At 40.1% G+C, this 26,859-nt stretch overlaps 1 protein-coding gene across 2 annotated transcripts; it reads left to right on the top strand.

Moving 5' to 3' along the window:
* The first annotated feature begins 468 nt into the window (after positions 1-468).
* LOC310713405 (uncharacterized protein) lies at positions 469-23,821 on the top strand. Of its 2 annotated transcripts, XR_014529217.1 has the most exons (5): positions 469-623; positions 2,635-2,814; positions 6,251-6,433; positions 15,910-15,964; positions 23,452-23,821. XR_014529217.1 is itself a non-coding variant. In XM_083517503.1 (4 exons), exons 1-3 carry the CDS (start codon positions 10,206-10,208, stop codon positions 20,637-20,639), a joined length of 366 nt encoding a protein of 121 aa, XP_083373629.1. In that variant the 5' UTR covers positions 10,080-10,205; the 3' UTR covers positions 20,640-22,256; positions 22,944-23,821. The 2 variants fall into 2 exon arrangements, 1 of the variants encoding a protein (XP_083373629.1); XM_083517503.1 differs by lacking the exons at positions 469-623; positions 2,635-2,814; positions 6,251-6,433 and adding exons at positions 10,080-10,264; positions 20,388-22,256 and having other exon boundaries at positions 22,944-23,821.
* Positions 23,822-26,859: the final 3,038 nt, after the last annotated feature.

The following is a 26,859-nucleotide window of genomic DNA, read 5'->3' as shown; positions in this document are numbered from 1 at the left end:
ATGTGTAGAAAATTATGCCTCATGATAGGTAATGCTCATTTGTTCAACTTAACGAGATTCATTGCCAGTCATGTTTCTTATATGACAGTTGACAAAATGGGGTATAATCCACTACAGTTTCTGTACCTATAGATGAGAGAGAGAGAGAGAGAGAGAGAGAGAGAAGTTGCTTGGGAGGAAAATAAATAAGCTAAGTATACTGCTTCTCAAGTGGAGGAAGGAGAACCGGAATCTATAGGAACAAAACCCTGAAACTGCTAATATACCTCCCAACCAAAGGAAACCTGTTCTTGAGATAGGACATCTAGGAAATCCCTTTGCAGCTGTTGCATCTGAATGTAATAGCTTGCTAGCAGGAACACAAAATGGTACTTGCTCAGCTAGAACAGCAGATAACACAGCTTGAAAGGGACCTTGCAGATGCTTGGAAACTTTGTAGTCAGAAAGATCAGGTACGCTCTTGCGATGATAAAAATGAGCAAAACAGGTATCTCTTTTAAAAATCACATTGCAAAAGGGAGTGTGAGAAGCTATGATGTGCAGCACTATATATGTGTGTTGGGGGGGGGGAGAGGTGAATTTCGAAAGGAGGAAAAAACCCACCCTATTTTATCACAAATTTTGTAAGTACACAATTTCTTTGGTGTTGGTCTTGAAACTTAAGATATGTTTGCATTTGTGATAACAATTCTATCCCTTCCAAAAAGCATGTTGATATGAAATAAAATGAATACAGCTGTATAAATGTCTGTAGAGATTTTAGAAACTGCATTTCCCATTTTCGCTGTGAATATGCTCAATATCAGAGACGGAGCTGGAGGCATTTTCCCTTCTATAAAAATGCACAGAGGCCTGGAGTTGTGTTTTTTTTAATGCTATAGTCATGCGAAAGCTATCTGTATAACATACATGGGAGAGGGAAAGATAGGTGCATTGCTTTGGATGGAGATCTGCATTATGGGGAGCGGGGATATCTCAGTGTTGAGGTTTCTGGAATATGCTGCAGAAAGATTTCATTATGTTAAGCAGGTGGGGGAATTTTGGGGGCCCTGCTATACATTTGTGTTTTGTTAAACTGAAGTGGCTATTCTAACAATGATTACAAAACTACAGTGACAAAGCTTATATTTTTGTAGGTTGTGTGCAGAAATCTACCTCTATTTTATAGAAAGGTACAAGGTAAAGGAATATAATTTTGCCATTCCCTATATAAGAATGAAAATGGTTTTTAAAATCCAGGAGAAAATAAGTATTCCCCTTCTTAAAATAACATTTAGCTATTTTTTATTATTTTTTTAAAAAAATCACTGATGATGAGAAATTAAATGAAAGCATGACAGGATATTATGTACTGCCTAAAGTTTTACACACCTGAAAAAATACGTTAATACAAATAATTATTGTCATGTTAACATCACAGCCAAACATATCTGCAGGTTTTAAGCTGTCTAAAGCAATTTTACTTTCTCAATGAAGAATGTTTAACATTTGAACCAAAAACAGTACAGCACGAATAATTAAAGGCTTAAGTTAAATACATAGACAGTCATTTAAATTTAGATCTGCAATAACATTTACTATTATTCTCCAAGGCTTTGACTGTGCTTGACAGAAACAAAGTACTCTGGGATTAATTTCAAGAAGTGGTGCCAACTGTGTGCAATTTGCTGTAATTAAGACATGAAAGAGTACTAAATATTCAGATTAAAAGAAGCATGATGGAGCATGATAGAGAATCAAGGTGTGGCACTATGCCAACAAAGCACAGATGCTTGTGGATTCCCAGTTCTGGGCAATACAAAAGTTGAACTTATTGGCTGAACTTCTGCATCATTCAGAACTGTTTATTCCTTTGCACTTGGATATTCACAAGTAAATGGGAGAGACACAAGTTGAGAGTATATTTTTAAAATTGCGATTAAATTAAAGTTGAGGATTTTTTTTTAAAAAAAAACAATAACAAAACAAAAGTCAGTAAGTTAACTATATATATTTTTACACACACATAGGAACAGTCTAAAACAATTTACTTTGCATCTTGAAATAATGTTGACACTGAGAATTTTGTTGACAATTAGAGAAGCACGTTAATTAACCAAAAAGAGAGGGTGGTAGCATTTTGTCTGGGTTTTTTTTGTATCCTTGTGGTGTGGTTTTTTGTTGTGGTTTTTTTTGCACATTTAGTTACCTTCCTACCAGCTGAACTGCAGTTGCTGGCTTCAAGCTGTTCATTTTCTTTTTATTCACCAGACCCTTAAAAAAAAAGAAAACAAAAGAAAAATCCTCTTATCTGACACATTTAGATCAAGTAACTGTTTTCTTGGGGCCCCCTCTCCAGAATTATGTGTAACATTTTTCTTTGAACAATTAATGAATTGATTTTAATAAAACCATTTGTCATTTCCTCCCTCAACCTATTTTTTTAAAAATACAATGCAAAGTGTGTATGACTTTTTGATCTTATAGGACATGGGAGGACGTGACCTCTTTGCTAATGAGAATATGTATGTGCATGTGTATAGATATATATAATCTCCCTTTTCCTATAGCTTGAAAGAGCAGGATACAGTATTTTTGTTGCTAAAGTTCATTGTGAAAGGTAGTATTGAAATGTTTTTTTTTGTTTGTTTTCAGAGGCAATACGCAAAAGATTTCAGCTCTCCTGCAGGCAATGGGAGATATCAAAGCTGAAGTGGCTAAGGTGGAGCACTTTGACAGTCTGGTCAAGAAGCTGAAAGCAAGTGTCCAGAATGCAATGAAAGGAAGAATCTGAAGGCGAGAAAAGCCATCATATTTAGGACTGGGATTCAGCAGGTAAATCACGAGCTGCAGGATGCTCAGGGAAGCAGTGCAGAGGGACGAGGTAATAATGTATAAAAATAGTGATATTACTGCACTGTGAATTTGGCACAGTCTAATAGAATAGAAATATCAATCATATGGACAAAAGATTGCTGTAATCAAATGAACACAAAAGGTTCCCTGTCCGGCTTTAGGGGGAATTTAGAGCTGGAGAGAGCAGCTTTATCAAACAGAAACAAACACAACCGAGTCCCTTTGTTTCTCTTCGCCATTGGAGAGTGTGAAAAATGTATGTGGGGGGGAATCATTTCTGTATTAGGGAGCTTTGCACACTTGCTGATTATACACATTGTGAATTGGATAGAAGGCACACGCATGTATTTGAGATGTGCGCGTGTGTATACACACACACACACACATACACAGAGCACAATTAAGAGTCTTTATAAAGTCACACGATGAATTGCCAATGTAGAAATGGTACAGTGCAAAAAAGGATTGTTTGAATACCTTGAAGACAAAGGGCTGTTCTCACATGCATTGTAGCCAGCTTTCCCCCCCTTCCTCCCCCCTGCACAATATTTCCCATTTCATTTTGTCAGGCATTCAAAGAGGCATTCAGGCTCAGCCAATAATTTCTATAGCTTTTGCCTAGTACCTGTATCCTTGGAATCCTGCTTATACGTTAGAAGGTGTTTTTCAGGAGATAGTCAATACCAAAAGGACACAGCCTTATTATCATCCTTTCACATTATGGATCCACCCCTATAGTAAAGTTTTTGAAAGATATGATTTTTTAGCAAATAAAATATTAATGAAGTCATTTGGAACGTAATGGACAGCTTGTGTCAAACCCTTAATTTTCCCCTTCCGCTATTCACAACATTGCCAGACACATGTTTCTGGATAAAACCCCCTAGAGGTTTGCTGCAAATTCTTTTTCAATACAACCAGATCATTGCAGATAATTGTATTACACAGGGTATTGATCCAAAATCGTTGGGCACCGGAAACATCTGAAAAAACATGATTATAGCTTTCTGTTTATTGTTTGTACATCATATAAGCAGGCTTTTCTGTGAATCACCTGTAAGAAAGGCAAGGTGGAAACATCAGAGAAATTACCTCTTTACAAGAATCTATTGATCACTTTAAATCAAAGAAGTATGTTTGACATAAGATTACCTGCCAGTTTGAACATTAGGTACACTATGTTATAGCCCGAGGCAGTTGTAAGTCTGACAAAGGGATTGTAAATAAAGCATGCAGCTGCTAGTGCCTCTGGCTTGGGATCAGCAGAGGCTCAAGTCCAAGGCATAGGTAAACTTAAAATAATTTAACCCTTTTCAACCAGCACATGGAGAATTAGAGTAGATTCTTAAGAGTATTGGGAAACATAAATGGACTTTTATCGGTTTGAACAGGCAGGTCCTTCAGAAAGCACACATACCTTGACGTTTATATTTACCGGATCTGTGGGGAGAGAAGGAGTGGGCAGTGCTTCAAATTGGCTTTATGTTGGGACAACTAATCAGCAGACAGTGTACATAGGCTACTTTGGAAAAACTTTGCATTTTTGTCTAGCCTGTCTGTATTTGCAGGTTTTCAGTACGATTGCGTATGAGCCTGTCTGCATTAAATCATATGAATGGCATGTGTGCGTGTGTTTCAAGTCTTCTAAATTTTTATATTTTGCACACAAAAACTTCAAAGCTAAAGCCAAGCTATGCTATGCTATGCAACGGATGCAGTGATTGCATTTACAGTCTTCTATGGCATGGGATATTTCTAGTGCTGAGACCGATCACACAAAATGATATAATAAATTGCTTACTATTATTGAACAATATAGTCAAGCTACTCTTTCTATAGGAGAATACTCGCCGGCTAGTTTATTAGCTTTTTTTGTGAACCAAAAAATATTCTATCCTATGTATGGCCTTCTGTCCTTTTATTAAATACCAGTAACCAAATGCTTCCTGGAAATCTTGCTCTGCAGTCTGAAGAAATGCTTACGATTTGTAAAATAAATCTATAAATGTGTTCATGAGAACTTTGGCAATATATAGATGTTCAATACTCTCCCCACACTATACAAACATACAAGCTCAGACTCATGCTTGTTGAAACAAGAGCATACGTGTGTGTGTGTGAAAAAATTAGCATTTCATTTTTATTATGTAAGAGTTCCAGGTCAATAACAATGCTTGTGGTTTCTGTAAGTCTGCTAGGAAATATATTTGCTGAATGTCCCAAATGCTCATAATTTTTAAATGAAATACTTTTATTTAGATTCAGCTCATCAGGGCAACTAAGATTGATTTCAAATATGTAAGATAAATGTAGGCTATTTGAGAAGACTAATGTGCCAATTTTTGTTATGACAATATTGGTTTTATAAGGCTCCAGTCCCTTTGCTCTGAATTAATTGAAGCCTAATTTACACATCATTCTTCCAACATAAACCAGGGTTATTAAAAGGGAGAGGTTTGAAGAGCATTGCCATCTATGCATATGTGACCTTCTTAATTTTGATTGTGATGCCTTCCCAGCAAGGCTCCTCTGCTTTCTTTTTTTTAAGGCTTGAATTGTGTGCACAACCTTCACTAACAGGCTTCAGTTTGGAAATAAAACACCCTTCAGTGATACATGTTTATTCTGAAATTTAATGCTGTACCTCATTAAACTTGGGCTGCATTACTGAATAAACATTTGTATGTCTGCGGCTGTATATTTGCCAAAACCTTTTTTAAAAAACCCATGCCCTGCTATATATCTGTGCTAAAGGACAAATATTTAAATGAACACTATATATGTATATTTCTTAGAATATGGTCAACAAAAGAACAAAGGAAAAATGTCTTTGTCTTAAAATGCCTATTTTTCTGAGGAAGCTTGAAACACACTGCCCTAGATTCTTTGGGCTAATGAAAGAGTGCCATCTCTTGGATGACCTTGGGAAAAGATTTTGTTTATATAGTCGAGTGGTACTCCACAATGGAAAGAATTTAGTGACGCAGAAGTTTTCAGTTTATACCTTAATTATATTAAAGATGTAGAGTGTTAATCTGTTGAAAAACGAGAGGCAGTTAATACCAAACAAAATTTCATTCTGAAAGTCTAAAACAAACTGTACCTGCTTTTGAAAAAATTTGCCTCACAACAATGGATGTTAGCCCAGCTACAGAATATAATTTAGTGACTGATGAAAGTATTACACATATTTAATATTTATCTGAAGATATATACAGGTTTTTAAGAGACATTTCTCACTCCCTGTCTGTGTTTGTGTTTAATACTTGCAAGCAGAAATAGATTTTTTCAGAACCCCCCCCCCCTCACATTCTCCAAGTTCATTTACAACAGGTTTAGTAAGTGTAAAATGAAACAACAACAAAAGTATGTCGCTGGCTTCTTTTGAAACTGTGATGCTTTTATTATCTTCCAGCCCAAGAATTTGCCAGCCAGGATGAAAAACTTCTAATGGAATCCAGCTTGAAAGCAAGTCAAGAGCAGCTAAGTGAGGAAAGAGCAGAACCAAGTTCGCCCCGACCAGTAGAAAATCACAGACAGAACTGAAGCCACTGAGCGAACGCATTATAGATTCTCATGAAGAAATTAGTGATTACAAGTGAGTTACTGTTTGTTTTGATGTTTCAGTAAGGGTTGAAGGCGAGCCAGAAGTCAGCAATAATTCTTTCAGCTCTCTGCTGTAGAGTTTGTTTTGCTCTGGTGGTGTGTTTTGTAAATGTCTTTGACTGATGTATTGATTGAATCAAGTATTAAGTAATTGATAAACTCCGTTTAAAACTAGCCTTTCAGTTTTTCATCCAAAATGTGTTAACCAGAAGTCTTTTTAATGCCCCCCTTCCTCCCCTCTGAAAACGTGAAAATCTGCTGTTGAGGGGGAAAATAGTTTTCTTTATTGTCTATCTGCCAGTGGCATTCTCATCTTCCTCTCTTTTTGGGGGTCTGAAGGTTACATATGGCTCTTATTGTCTGTCTTTTTTGGTTCAAGAAGCTGCCTCAAAGCAAGACGCTCCCAAATTAAAGCAAACTTAAGAGTTTGAGCTTCTAGTCTGAGTAACGAGTAACATATGAAGTTGCTAAAATGAACTCAAATCCTAATCCTAATAGGTCTCTCTCTCTCTCTCTCTCTCTCTCTCTCTCTCCTTTAAGGGAAATGCTAAAACTTTCAAAGAGTTTTTTCATGTTTATGAATCATAAATTGATTCATTGTTCAGTTTTCAAGCGAATGTTATGAAAGGTATTCATCTCAGCTAAATGCCTTTGTCTCTTTCACTATATGTAAATACTCTGAATAATGCATTCTTCTTGCTGAATTTGTTACATTGTGCATTCAATTTAGGTAGCTTTCTCAGGCTGGGTCTTTTTTTCCTTCGATATCACAAATTAAATGTGAACTTCAGAAGTTCTAAGATACGTTTCCTGAAGTGATGGCTTAATCACAAAGAGGTTTTTATTAATAAGAAAGTTGCAGCGAGGTTTGGAGCTTTCTCCCGAGATATCTACATCTCTGATTCCACTGCAATGTCAAATGATGAAACTTTGTCACACAGCTATTATGCAGTGCTATGCCTAGCAAGATTATGATTGTTTGTTTGGAATTTACCTGTAGATGAGACTGGCAGGGGCCCTTAGAATCCCAAACAATTGCTTTGCCACACACTCTTCTATGTGCGTAAGAAAAAGAAACATTTTTGTCACTTAATATAACAATGTTATGAGGAGATCCTGGAATCCTAAAGGGACCATGTGAGCCACATCTAAAGGTAAATTTGCAAGCAGTAGAAGTATGTTTGGCAGCTATAACTTTGCAATAGTTGTGATGGCATTATTGTGGAATTATTGGGGGCCCATAGGTCCACAATGCAAGACCACTTACATTGCCTGTTTCTTTTGCTTCTTATGTAAGGTGACTTTATATCCTTGCATCCTGTGTGAGGGAAGCTCAAAATATCCACACAATCCACTTGTACTTTTCTAATTCTGTGTTATGAGTGGAAAACAAAGATACCCCTGAACTTGACAAAACAGGTAAATCTATCCACCACGTTACTCAAAGCTTCCATATCCGGGGGAAATGTTACTGGAAAGGTATAAGTTGTTCATTTACTGGAGAGGCATGTGAACAATTACTACCAAACCAGACAGTGCACCCCACTTTTCTGCATGAACCTTCAGCTTAGTTCTGAGTTGTGGCATTGTTCCCTTTACGCCACATTGCTCTTTTCAGTTTCCCTTTAAGAAGACCAGTCTTCATTTGTGAAACTGAAGTTCCGAGTAGAACAAAACTTTATAATGCGACATTTCATATTAGAAGCACCCAGTTTAATCTAAAATAAACTAAACAATTAAACTGATTCATACCCATTTAAGAACTATAGGTGTCTATTTAGTCATAATTCTAAAGTTGCAAATGTGGACTTGATATTGAACCTTATTGGTCAGTCCTTCTCTTTGCCAAATTAAGAGGTTGTGTAGAGAGCTTGTTCAACTTTTGCTGAATCTCATTTGTATGTGTGTTTAGCAACACCTTGTTTCAGGCTTAAGCACTGGTGCAAAAACCCGGACTTTAGAAGCACTAGCACATGGCTGCCTTATGCAGGCAGCAGTAATGCAGCTGGTGGTCTGTGGTCACACACAGTTCCCTTTGCCATGGCGAGTGGATATAGACAAACATTGACCAAGTGGGAAATTGCCATGGTGTTCAGGTTAACAGCTGGTAAGCTGGCCACAAGGACTGCCCTGTAAATTGCTTCAGAGAATTCTACCGCTCCTGCACTTCCAGAGAAAAAAATATTTTCTGATTGGGCAGCATGTTACAGACAAATGACTTTCCACGTGTTTGTATGTACATCTTGGTAAGCAAATGCTTGCTTATATTCACCCAGTGAGTAGTCATTTCAAAAACCGTGGAGGCACTAATTTGGTTTCAGATCACATCCTGTGGTGGGCACAGGAAGCTGCCTTTTACTAAGCCAGATCACTGGTCCATCTAGCTTACTACTGTCTGCATGGACCAACAGTGGCTCTCCAAGGTTTCAGGCAGGGGACATTCCCAGCCAGAGGATATTGCTGGACATGCCAGGAAATGAACCTGAGACCTCCCACGTGAAAAGCAGATACTGTACCACTTTGCTATGGTCTTTCCACTGCTTAATGAGGCTGATTCATAGCACTATAACCACCATGAAGACATTGCCTGAAACACTGGTTCATGATAGTATTTGCATAACCTAGAGCATTTGAAAGCTATTCACCAGATTGATCTCTCTAGTCATTTTGGAAGTTTCTACACCAGTGCCTATGCAGCCTGAAATGCATGCTGTTGGCACGTAGACTCTCCATATGGCTAGCGCAAGCCATATGATGAACGGATTTCAAGTGTTGCTACCTACCACATGAAAGCCAGGAGAATTTCTTGCATTACTATCAGCCTACTTAAGGCTGTTAAGGCTATAATATTTGAATTAAGGCTGAGAGCCAAAAGGAATTCTCACAAAAATAATTTTCTGTGAATTTTTTCATTTCTGAGCTCTTTCTAAACTGATGGTAAAATTCGTGCTTCTGCTAGAGAATAGTCAGGGACATGACCTCACCAGTTTTGCCATTCATGTAGATACAGGTTTTATATTTATTGATATTTTGTTCTAGCAAGCAACTCCCTCTAGTCCTTTTAGCCCATTCCTTCCTTTATCCACCAATATGAGTTGAAAACTAATTATAAGTGAGCTTTTTCTCAGAAGAGAATTTTCTAAGAACTCTTGGAGATTTCTCTCTCTCTCTCTCTCTCTCTCTCTCTCTCTCTCTCACACACACACACACACACAGAGAGAGAGAGAGAGAGAGAGAGAGAGAGAATGTAGCAAAATGACCTCCCAAATTGGAAGACACTTTTGTATTCACCCCTGATTTAAATTGACCCATAATCTCACTACATTGTAGCTGCAGCCACAAAGAGAAGCCTTTTCCCTGTAGCAGCTAGTCATGAAGCAAAGCTCATGCTCCCACATTTCTCTCATCCCAAAGCTCTATGCATTTGCAATGTCTATGGGAGTATCAGGTTCACTGTCTGAGCAACTGCTAGAGAGCAGCTATTCCCCCATATCCAAGCAGTGAGATTATAAAGGGCCATTTCTACAGCAGAAGAGGTGGGCACACCCTAGCTGGAAGAAAACTTCCTCTCCAACCTGCCTCATTGCTAAGAATATGTACAGAAGCCAAGGACATGCTATGAGCATGGATGGGGGATCCTTGCAAGTCAGGGTAATGTCCTGGGAGAATGGTAACACTGGCTTTTCCAGCCCTAACTGCAGCAACTTAAATGAGTTTTGTGCCAACACAGAAACTCACTAAGAACTTGGTTTTCAGCATGGCGAATGGACAAGTGCAGGGAGGGTGGGGTTTGCAGAAAAAATATGGAGATTGCAGAGGACAGGTAGGTGAGAAGTTATTCCATTTTGTTTTCCGTTCAGCAATCTATTTCAAATTGTGTGGCATGTTTGTACATGTGTAAAACCAACATGTGCAAAGTTATCTCCTCTATTGTTACCACAATGCGAGTTCCTAACATGAGCACAAAGTAATGCTTTACCTTATTTGATGTAGTATAAAATGAAGAAAACACCCAACAAGGCATAGGTAGGCCAGAAAGAAAATATTTAACAGCTGTAGAAAATTCACAGGCTTTAAGATTTTTATTACCACTTATTCTGGACGAGCTACATGTAAAGTTTGAAGGGGGGGGCAAGCTCAGCTACAACAACCCCACTATGTAAGCCTGTTACACTTGAAAGATTTGTTCAGAATGTCCAGTGGGAACCTGGAAATCGTAATAATTTGTAGTATCGATTGTGTGAAGCTATGCAGCTGGGGCCCCTAGTGAATAGACAGGAATAGACATTTTATTGATTAACTTTTACAGTCATATTTTCAAGACTCTGCTGCAACATAATTTTCACTTCCCAGCTTTGTGCTGCTGCATCATGAAACTTGGATTCTTCTCTCTTAACATTTACCCACTTGAGGAATAAAGTATGGACTTTTCTCTTTCAGGGCTGGGCATGTAGTGATACGTACACTTTATGCAGAGCTTCCTGATATCCCCCCCCCCCCCCAATTTTCTACATCTAAAGGGAAATATCAGATAAGGAACATATGATTTTTTAGACACAACAATTTCATCAACTAACCAGTTTATTGTAGCTCCTATCTTGATCTGCGTATGGCTGCTTTTGGCTTCAATCAATAACTGCAAGCGAAAAAGTTTTGCATAGAAAGTGAATTGCCCCACTAGAGTTTGGCTTTGTTCTTCATCACCTTTTATTATTATTATTATTTTTTAAAGGAGCTAGACATTGAAAAATGTAAAACGTGGCCTCTGGGGAAAGCTGTTTTTGATCTTTAGCAGCTATTTTTAACAGGTATTTTATATGCCAAATTCTTTAATCCCCCATAACACTGGTTGTTCAGCTTTCAAGGAACTGAGTTTTGAAAAAATAAAATAAAAAAAATCTTTATTATTTAGTGTACTGTGTGCTAGCTTTTGAAAATGTTCCTTATGTGCTGCACATAAAATCCCATTCGCTTTTTGTTGGTATTGCCTTAGTATATAATGAATTGTTATCGTTTTATGAGGGAGGGGGAACCAAACTGTCTTTCCTTTCCCATATTTAGGAATTAGCAGCAGCAAAATGTTAGAGAGTGAAGTGGAGCAGCTGCAGAAATTTCACAGAAGCAGCATTTGAGTTTCACACTGGAGCTACGAGGACAAGACAGGATCTTTCTCCAGTGGCCATAATGAAATCCATCATACTTTTATCAAATCAGCATGCAGCATTTTTTTAAAAAAAATGTTTTCATGGTTACAATGTCGTTATGCATTCTCCTAATATTTTTCATCCTTACGTCAATGAACATTATATATGCTCATGAAACCTGATTTTCCTGATATTGTCACCCTTTTGTCCCAAACTATCACCTGTAATCTTCTCCAGTATTGCTTTGAACACCAACAATCTAAAAAGCTTGAATTTATGCTCAGATCACATGCAATTGAAGAAGTATAATCTCATGAGACAAATTGATATTTTGTGTAACAAATACATATATGAAGGAATGAATCTGAGGGAACTCACAGCAGATCCAGAAATACAAAGACAATTCAATCTGTGGTTTGTGTTCAACACGTTTGAGGCAGAACCCATCTTAAATTAATTTCAGACAGCTTTTTTTGTGTGTGTGTGTCATTTGGGTTACATAATGATATGGAGACCCCATCATTAAACAATACGAATCCCTTTAAACAGAGCTGTCTTAACTGATGCAATCATGGAATCAGCTCCATGATTATAAATTATATACATATTAATTTGCATGCCTATATTTCCATCAGCAAAACTTTACTTTAGCATCTGTTCCCATTATATTTTGCTTAGAACGAGGAACAAGCTATAAGAATTACATCATGTGGTTACATCAATTAAATTACATCATGCACAATATACTTGGCTGACTTTGCCTTTTGCCTAACCTAATGTGGAATAAATGCTTTCCCTTTAAATTGCGGATAAAACTGGGCAGTTTAAATATTAGCACTAGCACCAATAGAACAACAGCAAAAACTGCAAGGATCAGAACAAGGTCAATCTGGTGAAGCCATCTGTTGTTAGCAAGGTGTATTTGGAAGCTTGGAAGTGAGAGCTGAACCATAAAGAAGGCTGATCGCCAAAGAATTGATGCTTTTGAATTATGGTGCTGGAGGAGACTCTTGAGAGTCCCATGGACTGCAAGAAGATCAAACCTATCCATTCTTAAGGAAATCAACCCTGAGTGCTCACTGGAAGGACAGATCCTGAAGCTGAGCTTCCAATACTTTGGCCACCTCATGAGAAGAGAAGACTCCCTGGAAAAGACCCTGATGTTGGGAAAGATTGAGGGCATGAGGACAACAGAGGATGAGATGGTTGGACAGTGTTCTCAAAGCTACCAACATGAGTTTGACCAACTTGCGGGAGGCAGTGGAAGACAGGAGTGCCTGGCATGCTCTGGTCCATGGGGTCACAAAGAGTCAGACACGACTAACGACTAAACAACAATAATATGGAAGGTTGGAGGGAAGCGTGATAAAGATGGGCAACTCCAGTTTATCCCCAGCACCTGAATAAAGAAAAGAATACCAGATCTGTATGTGAAAGTTTAATTTAACTACCATGGCACAGATCACTTAAAATAAGAATGCAATTTTTGTGAGCATGATAGTGATGGCTATGAAAAAAAATCACCTGCATAATCAAGATGCAGTCAATTAAACCAAAGAATGTTGGATTCCCCTATGGGGCCAAAGTTTTTTGAATTTTGGGCAGTATGGCAGTACGCCCCCCTTCCTGGCATTTCCCCCTATGCTACATGGGCTACCTACTTCTGCCTAGAGAACAGGGCAGGAGTCATAAGATGTACCATGAGAGGTAGAACTGTCCATAGATCTGATTCCCTGCCCAGCTTCCAAGAAGTGAGCAAGGAATTTCTCTTATGCACACTGCTATGAAAATTCCATCTCATTCTTTTTTAAATAGCAGAGATGGATTTTAGAAGTAGTGCACAGTTTCCCGGAATGGGAAGATACTCTTCCATGCACACCTTTTAAAATACAGTCCTGAGGGCAACATAAAGGTGTTGTTCCTTTATCCCATCCTTAAAGGAAGAAAAAGAGCCTAGCTAACAATTTGTTAGGCGTGGCTATTTATTTGCAGCACTGGTTCTGTGACAGTTCCACTCATTTTGATTCTCTCTGCATACTATGTTTGCACTAGATAGTCATCACACAACCCCCCAGTGGAGGATTGGTAGCACCACATCACCATTGTGGATTTGAACGAAGTCAGAGTGCAGCCCCTGTTGGATGTTTTGTACTCACACATCAGAATTCTGGATTTGTATAAAGTCAGGGTAGGGTAGGGTAGCAAAAGAGCAAGTCCTACAGTGTCTGTGGCATAGGAGCAAGAAGCGAGAGACACCGGGAAGGAAATGATGGTGGCTTGAAGCAATGGGAGAGGTCTGAGTAGATTGGGAAGGGAAGAACACTGAGGGGTTTGAAAACAAAAGAGCTCTGAATATTAGTACAGCATGCAATCACATATTTGTGGAAAGTTACCAATCACATTTTGAATGCAATCTTTTTGTTTTGCATATATCACTGTGGACCAAAATAGACATGCAATTATTCATTGTCATTAATTGCATTATTTTTGCTAGAATAAATAGCAGCTGTATGGGGGGGTGTCTGAATTGGGATCATGGCAAGGGTGGGGGCTACATCCCCTTGGACCCCCCTCCCCCCTCTGCTACTTGCATTTGCAGGAAAGGTCCCATTGCAAATAGAAGCTGGGAGATCTAAGTTGGAACCACACCGGGACAAAGGGTTAAAATCCCCCTTCCCACACACCATGGTCTTGATCCCCATGGCTGCTGTTTTCTTAATAGCATCACATCTGCGTTTGTTTGGGAAAGATGCCAAAGTACAGAGCTTTAATTGTAAATGATTGTACAACTACCATTTACAGTGATAAAACTCAGTAAAATCTTTACTATTTCTAAATGCTAGATTTCTGTTAAAAAAAACACTCCACTGTCCTGCAAAATACTTCCAGATGCAACAAAATGATAAAGTTGAAAGGAATCTTTGGAGTCTTTTAGTCCAGCTTGCAGTGGCAGCAGGAATCCCTTGACTTAGGCCATACCAACCAGATGCTCATCTTGTCTTATCTTAAAATCCTGTACAGGAAATGATTCCACAACTTTCCTGAAAGGCTTCTTCCATTGATACACTTACTACAAATCATAGTTCCTGGATTCCGTTGAGACCCAGGAATGTCTATTTGCAAAGACAGGTCCAAATTACTTAAGAAAGAAAGAAAGAAAAAGAAAATATAAAATTAACCTAGACAGATGGACTCGTAAGAGTGAAATACAAATAGCCCAAAACGGGATTGATTTCTGCATAATGTGGTGGAGGAATCCCTCATTATTGATCAACTTTTAAAGCTCATGCACAGCGCTTAAAAAGATAAAGTAAGCAAGGTCAGATAATCAAAGCATTTAAATAGTAAAAACAGCAACTGCCACTGTAGACTGCTAAAGTAAATCCATAATACAAATTGCTTTAGCAAAAAGTGGATGAGCAGCTGATCTTCCTATTGAACTTTTATACTGTTCAGTGACCACACAGGGAAAAGGATTGGGAGACATGGCTTAAAGATCGATATTGAGTGAGATGTAGTAGGGATTCATTCAGAACATGAAAGAATTACAAGTATTAGAGAGTTGAGGTATCTTTTGAAATGTCATCAAGAAAAGATTGTTTAGCTCAGTTTAGAACATCATATGTGTCATATGCACAGTAGGCATTAGTCAAATTTCTCTTTTGTTTTCATTGATCCAGTACGCTTCAGTAGGGTAGCCCAATCTGTCTCAAGGAAACTTTGAGAATGTGATGCTGCTCTATAGCAAAACAACAACTTTCATAAACAACAGGGAAACTGTTTACAGTATTATAATGAAATCAATATCATCTTTTTTACAAAAATCTTTTTTGAATGTCTAATTCAGTGTGAGCCTTTTGTGCAGAATGATATATGTTCTCTCCAGTTTACCAGACAGCTTTTGTGTGCTAAACTCTTAGATGTGTATTATTAGGCTTTTATTTCATCCTTATTTCTTTAGCCTTTCTCTTGTTTTGTTGCTATGGTACATTTACAAGTTTGTACTGTGCCACATAGTTTGTACTGTTTTTTGGAGAGAAAACCTATGTATTATATTGTAGAAAGCATCTCCTTGGTATATGAAGCAATACCTGCTTGATTCAATCAAAGCTCTGTTGCATTATTCCAGACTGCTCCCAGGCTAACTGCATGCAGAAAATTGCCTGTTAAATAGAAAGGACCATTTAAAATAACATGCTGGTTACTTAATATTGCTGATTGAAATGTACAACAATTATAGTACAATCCACTTCTATGCAAATCAATCACAAAACTCTCATCGATTTTTTTAATCAATCACATTTGCATCCCTCTCTTTTACTAGGGAGCTTGGAGAACCATACATGGGCCTCGTTGCATTCTCACAACAATCCTGTGAGGTAGGTTAGGCTGAGGAATGACTTCTCGAATGCTATCAAGCAGGGATTTGGGCTTGCCACTCAAGCCAGTACTGCAATGTGACTCTAAATGGAGGTGGAGAGCACTATTGGACTAGAATTTATGGGACTTTCTGCACTTCCCATTTATAGTGGTATAGTTGCTGTTTGATTCAACCTTTTAAAGAGTGTATTTGTAGCTGATTGTCCATGTGTTTGGTAACAAATAGCTTTTATTAAAGAGCGAGTTTTCCTTACCACACTAACAGCAGGTTGCGCCTAAACTGAGGACAGCTCCATAGCTGTAGTCATACCCTTTATGTACCCTCATGTTCCTCCAGTTCATGAATATCAGAGTTATGAACATTTGCGTCTTTTTTGTGTTCCATGCCTAGTGTTCCGGAATTCAAATCTTCCGAAAGTATAGAAAGTTAGAAGGGGAACTAGGTGTCTGATGCAGCTATGAAGAACCTTGTGATGAAATTTTCTCTGCAGCTAATGCTTGCTGCCATGAGCAGGAGTTTGAATCAGGGCCATCATCTCTGCCTGCCACATCTCTCCACTAAACTGAGCTTGCAAACGGACAGAGGGAAGTTGTTCAAAACAGGTAGATCATAGAATCATAGAATCATAGAGTTGGAAGAGACCACAAGGGCCATCGAGTCCAACCCCCTGCCAAGCAGGAAACACCATCAGAGCACTCCTGACATATGGTTGTCAAGCCTCTGCTTAAAGACCTCCAAAGAAGGAGACTCCACCACACTCCTTGGCAGCAAATTCCACTGTCGAACAGGTGTCTGCCAAGCCACAGTTGCCCATCCTTTCCCCTCTACACAGAAGCTAGGATGTTGCTTCCACACATGCCACCAGAATGAAAATATTGGGATCCATTCTGGATATTTCACAAAAGTCAGGGTTGTTGTTGTTTTTGCTGCAGACACAAAGTACATCATTCCAGAACAATAACTGAATAATGACATTTGGTATGTGGCAGGATGCCCAAAACTCGGGGGGGGGGAGCAACAATTATATGACTATAAATGGAAAGTGTGGAAAGCCTCTATCTTAATAATAATAATAATAATAATAATAATAATAATAATAATAATAGTTTATTTATTTATACCCCGCCCATCTGGCTGGGTTTCCCCAGCCACTCTGGGCGGCCTCCAACAAAATATTAAAATACAATAGTCTATTAAACATTAAAAGCTTCCCTAAACAGGGCTGCCTTCAGATGTCTCCTAAAAGTCTGGTGGTAGTTTTTTTCCTTTGACATCTGGTGGGAGGGTGTTCCACAGGGCGGGCACCACTACCGAGAAGGCCGTATCAGAAGTGGCTGCAGCTGGTGAACCAGCTGGAACTGAAAAAGGGACTCTGCACCAATGAAGCCACTTGGGCCTCCAGTGACAAGGGTGAATCCAGTAATAGCAGGAGTAAGACAGAGACCTGCTCCATCAAGAGGAGTACAACCGTATCTAGAACAGATTGGGCCCCTAAGTCCTGGATATGATAACCACCTATGCACAAATATCTGTGTCTTTGTTGGGTTTCAGCTTCAGTTTATTGAACTTTCCCAAGCCCATTACCAAATCCAAGCACCAGTCTTTCACCTAGATAGCCTCACTTGATTCAGGTCACAAAGAGGGGGAAAAGTTGAGTGTCATCAGCATATTGATGGCATCTATATGCCACTCATCAGCGGCTTCAGGTAGATGTTAAAGAGCATAAAGGACAATATGGATTGGCAGATCTTCATACTATAGATGCCATGGAGCCAAGCAGAGGTCCCCCAGTGCTGCTGTCTAGTATTAGTTCGGTAGGCAGGAGTGGAGCCAGCATATCTCCAGGCCACCAGCTTCTACACCACAGAGCCAATCCTACAGGATACCATGGTTGATAGCACCCAAAGATCCTCAGAAAAAACAAAACAAAACAGATGGGAAGATGGGAAATATAGGGATGACTATGCACAGTCCATTCTCTATCGTTCCATGGCTCATTCTGTTCCACATCCCAGTTCTTTTGAATCCTGGTTTAACTAGACCCCCTTTATGGATTAATCCCATGAAGGGGCTCCACATGATTAAGGGGGAAGCAGGGGTTCCACCCTGTTGTTATGCCCACCTTCCTGGTCTCACCCCTTCATGCATTGAGTGAAGGTCTGAAGGAAGAGCCAGCTGTGGAACAGGAACATAGGAAGCTGCCTTCTGTCAAATCAGGTCATTGGTCCACCTAGCTCAGCACTGACAACATGGGTTTAAGATATCAGATTCTAGGGTTTAAGACATCAGTCTTTTCCCAGTCCTACCTGGAGAAGTTACGGATTGAACCTGGGGCCTTTTACATAGAAAGCAGATGGGCTGCCACAGAGATACAGCTTCTCCCTCTGCTGTGCAAAGGCTCCTCCATGTGGCTGGTTTAAATTGTAACAAAATGCTTTCCCTCTCCCTTGAGTTAATAGACACGTGAAAGTGGCCCTAAGAGTTATTTGAGTTGTGCACCCCTACTCCATGAAGTTTGGGACAGTTGAGGGGCAATTCACATCCTGCTTTGCTATAATGAATAGTTATTTAGAACTATTATTGGCTCCAGATTTGCAGCATGAATTGCTGATTACAGCAATTTTGGTGGTAAAATTGTGAAACAATATTCATAGTTGTCAGAAAAAGGTCAGCTTATTTGCATTCATTAGGAACCTGGAGGACCATGTAGCGTGCTTTTTCCTTTGGGATGCTTACAATTATTGATTTGTATACAGCCGTAGGAAAAATTAATTAGAATTATATTTCACTTACTACCAGGGGCTGTATAATATAAAAGCCGTACATTTTTTTAAAAAAAGCCAGAACCAGAAAATGGAAATACTATTGTTGTTTTTCTTGGAGTGTAACTTTTCTAGTACAGATCTTATTTACAACAGTCTACACTTGTGTGTGTTGAAACAAAACACATTAATTCCAGTGCTGTGAGAACTTTGGTTCCCTTTTTGGTTTATATTCAAATCCACAAACCCACTACAATCTATTGTAGCATAGACAGTGTGTGTCCATCCACCATCCACCAAGGAGTCACTTCCTTTTCACCATAGCATGCTTGGCTATTAGAGGGACCAATAGGTCGATGCATAACTGCTGGTTTGGTCACTTTGGTCTGTAAAACTTGCACTTCTGCAAGTGCCACAAAATATCTGTTCCACATTTGTTAGGAACCATTCCCTTAGTGTTCCTTTGGAACTCCCTGCCTATTGACATTAGGCACGTGCCATAATTTACATTACTGTGTCGGAAACTCCGCTTGGCCAAGCTGATAATGACCTGAGCCTTTGATGAGGCTCCAAGGCACGTTCCCGCATTCAGCAGAGTTTCCAGCACAGGAAAGAGACGAGAGGTTTGGGCTACATTGCAAAGAGTTTTATTTCTAAGCTACGCAGACAGAAAAGACATCCTCTCTCTATGAAAGCAGAGAGCAACCGAAACAAAGGAACAAAGGGAACAGGAAACCCACTAACGTCACATCCCATCTCCTTTCCCGTGAGACTTCCAACAGTCTGGACTGTCTCTGGAATGTAAACAGAGTCCTGTGACTCCAAGCAGCTGCTCAGTGGCAAAGAGAAACTAACATCCTGTACTCCTTTAGATGCCTACCAAGCATTTTCCCGTTTCAGCAGTCCTGTACAGAAACATTGGCCCAAGTTCAACTAATGGGGCATGCTAGTGGAACCCAGTGCTAGACATTCCTTTAGCACAACAGGGCTTCTCCACCCTGACGCCTCACCCAAATCCAGGGTCAGGAGAAGGCCTTGAAAAGTGCATGTGGGTGAGGAGAAGGGGAATCATTTTGTCTAGTGACCAGAAATGCTAACACTAATGGAACAATCAAAAGAGCACAATGTTGAATCCCCCCGTTGTTTGGTCACATCATTTATTTGTTTTTATTAAATTTATATTCCACCCTACACCCGTAGATATCAAGGCGGTTCACAACATAAAATTACAATATATAAAAAAATACATAATACAAAGAAGAACAAAGACAACCCAATAATCCCCCATTTCATAGCACATTTAAAGAGGCATTGGATATCAGTCAGCCAAAAGTCTGGTTGAAGAGGAACTGGTTTTAATAGTATTTTTATTATTATTATTATTAAATAAATTGTTGCTGCCCTGGGCTCTTTAGGGAGGAAGATTGGATATAAATTTAACAGGTAAAAATGAGAAAAATATCCCATGCTTAGTTGTCCCTCACATTAGCTCAGGTCTTTGCAGCAGCAGTGACAGTAAATTGGTTTGTGTAGAACAAAGGTGCAGATGAGAGAGGGCATTGCAAGTAAAACCAAGAAACCACAGCTTTGTGAGTATAGAGAATGACACCTATATAGACCACTGTGCAGAGTGAATGGTCACTGTATGTGTTCTTATAGGTATTCACTGTGAGCTTTATGAAGGCTCGCCAAGAGCTGTTGCATGTGGAATTGAAACTACCGTGGAGCACGGAGAAGCAAGTCATGAGGCTGCAAAAAGCTAAGCGCAAACTTGGAAGCAAATGCACAGAGTCTTATACAGAGGAAGAAGGACACTCAGATGGCCTCTGTTGTTACCCTTGTGATTCAGCTTGCAATTGTGAAATGTGGCCCATGGTTATTGCATACTTCTGTGAACTTTTAACACTTTGAATGGATTAGAGTGTCTTATTTTGATTACATCCACATTGTTCGCTGTGATAAGATTAGGTTCTTTAGTCATTAAAAAGAAATGTTTGGCTTAGATCCATTGAATTCAGGCATGCAGTGAGTGGAAAAAATTAGACTGCAGCTCTTCATATTGTGCATATGTGACACATGTTAGCAATTAATCAAACTATAGTCACCTCTAATTAACAGCAATACTAAAGCCAAAATATGGCAGAAACAGATGACAAAAGAATTGAGCGGATAGAATACCGAGAGAGGAAAATATATTCCAGGAACACTGAAAGATTTTTAACTGTGCTGTGGCTCTCTTAATGGCTGTCAATATTTAAGCAGTTATTAGAGAGCTTTTCCTACATTGGTGCAACTTCTGAAAGATTTATTGGTTGTATAGATTTGCAGTGATGGTATATATGTAATAAGGTGATGACAGTAAACATTCACATACCTGTTTTGAGGCTTCAGAACATGGCAGACTGAGGGAAAGGCTTGAAAGTGGGGCTGGTCATTCTCTTTACAACAGCAACAGACTGTACAAAAAGTATAGTAATTTAATTCACTGAAATTATAAATGCTTTCATATATTACTATGTGTTTGAATTTGATTGGTTGGTAACCGAATTCTAGAGAGTTCTCTAGCAGTTCTCATATGATTGGCTAATGTTGGTCACATAAGATATTTAGTGAAGGAGAGACTCCATTTATGTCAAAGTCTGGACATTGGTTTAATTTCCAAAGAAGGGTGTCAGTCATATACTTGATTTGAGGTTCTCAGCTACGATTTTGCTACCCTTTCAACACTGTTACATCTGTATAGGACTACTACATACCACACATAGTTAAACAATGAAATTCTCTCCCACAAGAGGTAGTACAGTGCTACCTCTGGTTGCGAACGGGATCCATTTCGGAGGCCCGTTCGCAACATGAAAAGAGCGCAACCTGCAGCGGCACGTCTGTTCACATGCAGGTTGTGATTCGCTGCTTCTGCGCATGTGCACGACACAATTTTGCACGTCTGCGCATGCGCGAGTAGCAAAACCTGGAAGTAACACTTTCCGGTACTTCTGGGTTGCCACGGGACGTATCCTGAAAGAATGTAACATGAAGCAAACGTAACATGAGGTATGACTGTAATGGCCACCAACTTGGATGGCTAGCAACTGTAGATGGCTTTATCCTCCATGAATTTGTCATAATTCTGTCTTAATGTCATTCAAGTTGGATGTCAGCTGTGTCCCGTTGCTGACAGAGGGGGAGAGCATGGAGAGACAGGAGGAGGTAATTAGGCAGGAATGAGGAACGAGGGAAGAGCAGCCTAGTTGCAGTAGAAGCCTGAGCTCTGAGAACAAGGAGAAGGAAGGGGGGAGTTCAAGGGAGAAGACACAGACTGACAGTTTAAGCTCGGACTCAGAGGGAGAGGCCACCGGAAATAGCCCATCCCATGATATGTAGGTGCACAAGAATTAATGAGAGGCATGAACAGGAAAGGAAGCGAAAGTGGGGCTTTAAATGTGGGAAGAGGAAGGGGAGGAACTCAGACTCGGCAACAGCTAATTTGGAAGCAGACGCTGAGTGACTGAGCCCCAGAGTGATTTGTGTGTTTTAATAATAATAATAATAATAATAAATTTTATTTATATCCCGCCCTCCCCAGCCGAAGCCGGGCTCAGGGCGGCTAACAACACTAAAATAGTGCAACATTATAAAAACATCATAAGAATTAATTAAAATCAAAATTGATGGCAACCATAAACTAAAGTATTGTAAAGATTGCCAAAGGAGGGAGTCAGGCTGTGCCCTAACCAAAGGCCTGGTGGAACAGCTTTGTCTTGCAGGCCCTGCGGAAAGATGTCAAGTCCTGCAGGGCCCTTGTCTCTTGTGACAGAGCGTTCCACCAGGTTGGAGCCGCAGCCGAAAAAGCCCTGGCTCTAGTTGAGGCCAGCCTAACCTCTCTGTGGCCTGGGACCTTCAAGATGTTTTTATTTGAGGACCGTAAGTTCCTCTGTGGGGCATACCAGGAGAGGCGGTCCCGTAGATACGAGGGTCCTAGGCCGTGTAGGGCTTTGAAGGTTAAAACTAGCACCTTAAACCTGATCCTGTACTCCACCGGGAGCCAGTGCAGCTGGTATAGCACCGGATGAATGTGATCCCGCAGTGAAGACCCCGTAAGGAGTCTCGCTGCGGCATTCTGCACCCGCTGGAGTTTCTGGGTCAGTCTCAAGGGCAGCCCCACGTAGAGCGAGTTACAATAATCCAGTCTGGAGGTGACCGTCGCGTGGATCACAGTGGCTGAACAATAAACCTGAGTTGTCTCGCTTCTGTGGGAGAGACCCAACCATTACAATGGTGACCACCACATTTTCTCAGGGAAGTGTTGGCTTAGAAGGCTGCTGCTCAGGTGTCATCTGTGATAGACAACTTCAAGGCACCCTCCATTCTCCCTTCTTTATCTTTCAGCTGGACTTGGACCAACACCTGCTCAAACAGAGGACTATCCTCTGTAAAATAGGACACATGACCATGGTTCTATGGCTCTAAGTCCAGTCAAATAAATCAAAAGAGACTCCTTACTTGCCACTTCCTTATTTTGTCTGTGTTCCTTTCTGTTTGGTTCCGTTCCCAAGAAAACACGTCAAAACATTTTTTTGAGGTTCAAAGTTTCACAAGTTTCCAGTGTCAGTTTTATGAATACAATTTGTACATTTGTATTGCAAATGTCCATAGCCATCTGATTATGCTTCTGACTGCAAGAAATTCATATTTAACTGTCTAATGTTTTATGTATTTATTGCAGCAATGTCGCCTTGTTCCATCCCAGGTGGGGCCTGATACATGGGAGGATTCTAGTTGACTGCACATTTTGGCGTTAACTGTTCCATTTTGCCTGCTTGAAACCATGTACAGATAGCAACAACCATTACATGTGTATTAAGCATGTAATTAATTTACTGAACCACACATGGGTCTGAATTGTACTTTTGAGGTGGTCTGAGGGTTTATAAGGAAGGAGCTATTTCTAAGAAGCCATTCCAATAATATCTCATTAAACCATGAGGAATTTCCTCATTTGGGACCTCTGTAATGTCACAACCCAATATACTGTATATTAACAAACTATTGTTAAATCACGCCATAATAAAAACTTTATGATATGGAAGAAAAAATAGAGAAATTCCTTATGCTTTCCTTATTCATGATACCTAAAGTAAATAACTGTCTTCTTTGTTTAAAACATACTAATGTAGGAATGTTGTTGAGACTGGGCATGATCATATTTGTATCTTTGACATGTAATCAAACGTTTTCCAAAAGGCACATTCCCCCCCCACACCTTAAACCCTCTTGATACTTTAATGTCTTTGTGAGAGTTGGTCAACCATATTACAAAGACCAGCAAAATGGTCACCATAATGATAAGAAGATATAGGTGGTATCTACCGTACATATTGCAAGGAAAATGTTCTCACAGTGGGTGGAATCTAACAGAAGAACTTTTGATCTAGCTGAAGAATCTGCTAACAGAAGAGGAGGGTGGACTAAGCCCTCCTCCACGTGGTCTGCAGCAATCCCACAATCAGCTCCAGAGAAGTTATTCTAGAACAAGGTAGAAGGTGTTGATGGTGGTGGGCTGAGGACTGAAGGAGGAATCGGGGGGGGGGGGAATTGCTTCTCTCTACTTCCATTAGCAGATGCACCTGCAAAATCAAAAGGCTCCCCTGGAGTGTAAGAGCACGAAATGGATTCCACATGTATAGGAATCTTAAGAATTGTGGTGAAATATTAGGAATTATGGGGAAATAAATTGGGAGCTTTATTAATCCACTTAGACATTCTGGGGGTAGGGTGGGGTGGGGAGTTGGTGCTATACTTGGAAGAATTGTGTGACTGTCCTGAGGAGAAACGTCAAGCAACAGGAGGTGGTGGGAAGAGTATGCTTAGAAAAAAGCCCACACAATTATCTCTCACAACCCAATTTCCTGTGGCATTCTACTTAAAAAAAAAAAAAGGGGGGGGAGAATCCAAACAGGAAAAATCAGTTTCTGTTCTGGAAAAGAATGGCGAATTGCAAGAGCCCTCATCTAACCTCCCTTCCACCCTACATGGCATTGGATAAGGTGGATACAGAAGTGGATTTTGGGCAGAGCAACCAGTTCCATTGCACTGGGCGCAGATCCTAGGGGGTGCCACAGGGTGCTGCAACTATGACATAGTGAAATGAGCAGAATGGAGGCTGAGAGGTGGGGGTGGGGGTGAATTTTGGCCTTGCACAGAGTGCTGCTGAAATGTGAAAGACCAAAGTCTGTCCATGGTGAATAAAATGTTTTCCACTCTCCCCAGCCTAGCTCTGTATCATTCGAGCTTCTGCAATTATTCTCTTCCCAATACAACAGATTTCCCCTCATCCAAAAGTTCCTCTCACAGCTGAACCACCCATTGTTTGAGAGGGGACAGATTTACAGCCTTGTGCAAACCTCATGCTTCCCTTTTCCCCACAGAAAGTAATGTTTATTAAACTTATTTATTTTAGTAAGTAATTTATAGATCACCCTTTGCCAAAAGACCAAAGGGCAGTTTGCAACATAAAGATAACACAATGGCCATACAATGGAAGCATTTAAAAATACAACTCATAATAAGAGCAGTAGCATTAAACTACAGTAAGCCCACATCTTATGTGAGGGTTACATCTGGGGAATCGCTCTTGGAGCTAAAATAGCATATAGTCAAAACCCATTGGGTTCAATGCTGGGTAGGAGAGCCAAAGTCATTTTTCCTGGAACCCTTTCCACCCACTTCCCCTTCCCCTCCTCCTCCTCCTCCCCCTCCTCCTCCTCCTCCTCCTCCTCCTCCTCCTCCTTCTTCTTCTTCTTCTTCTTCTTCTTCTTCTTCTTCTTCTTCTTCTTCTTCTCATAGAATCATAGAGTTGGAATAGACCACAAGGGCCATCGAGTCCAACCCCCTGCCAAGCAGGAAACACCATCAGAGCACTCCTGACATATGGTTGTCAAGCCTCTGCTTAAAGACCTCCAAAGAAGGAGACTCCACCACACTCCTTGGCAGCAAATTCCACTGTCGAACAGCTCTTACTGTCAGGAAGTTCTTCCTAATGTTTAGGTGGAATCTTCTTTCTTGTAGTTTAGATCCATTGCTCCGTGTCCGCTTCTCTGGAGCAGCAGAAAACAACCTTTCTCCCTCCTCTATATGACATCCTTTTATATATTTATATCTTCTTCTTCTTCTTCTTCTTCTTCTTCTTCTTCTTCTTCTTCTTCTTCTTCTTCTTCTTCTTCCCATACACATTATGCTGAATGAGCACAAGTTAAATGTGCGTGGGCTTGCTGCATTCATAAATGACTACAGTCACCATTCTTTTCATCCAAAAGCATGCTGGGAAGATGTGTGTGTTCATCTCAGCAGGAATAACATTCCACAGGCCTGGAATCAGCATAAATGGCCCTTCTATGTACCACAGTGCTGTGCACTTCATCGTGCACAAGAACCACCACTCTGCTATCTTTAAGGTACAGATAGTTTGATATGGGAGAAAGTATGTAGGCCTGAGGCCATTCAGGATGTTAAACATGAAAGTAAGTACCTTGGAGTTTTGGTCTGGGAAAGAACTAGCAACCATTGAAGTTGTTTTAAAATGAGAGTTATATGCCCTCAGCCTGCCACTCCCATAACAGCCTTGGATGTCACATTTCACACTAGTTGCCATTTCTGAACTGACTTTAAGGGCAGTCCCACACAGAGCACATTACAGTAGTCCAACCGGGAGGTTACCAGAGTGTGGACGTCTATGACCAGGCTGTCCCTATCCAGGAAAGGCAATACAGTGGTTCCTCAGGTTACAGACGCTTCAGGTTACAGACGCCTCAGGATACAGTCTCTGCTAACCCAGAAATAGAACCTTGGGTTAAGAACTTTGCTTCAGGATGAGAACAGAAATTGCTCGGTGGCGGCGCGGCAGCAGCGGCAGGCCCCATTAGCTAAAGTGGTGTCTCCGGTTAAGAACAGTTTCAGGTTAAGAACAGACCTTCGAAATGAATTAAGTTCTTAACCCGAGGTACCACTGTAGTTGGTACACCAGCTTGAGCTGGTCATAAGCATTCCTGGTCGCTGAAGACCTCAAGTAATGATGATGATAATAATAATAATTTTATTATTTATACCCCACCCATCTGCTGGGTTTTCCCAGCCA

Source organism: Podarcis liolepis, assembly GCF_965112155.1.
Source record: "Podarcis liolepis genome assembly, chromosome: 8".
Taxonomy (NCBI): Eukaryota; Metazoa; Chordata; class Lepidosauria; order Squamata; family Lacertidae; genus Podarcis; species Podarcis liolepis.
This window is presented reverse-complemented; position numbering and strand designations above follow the sequence as displayed.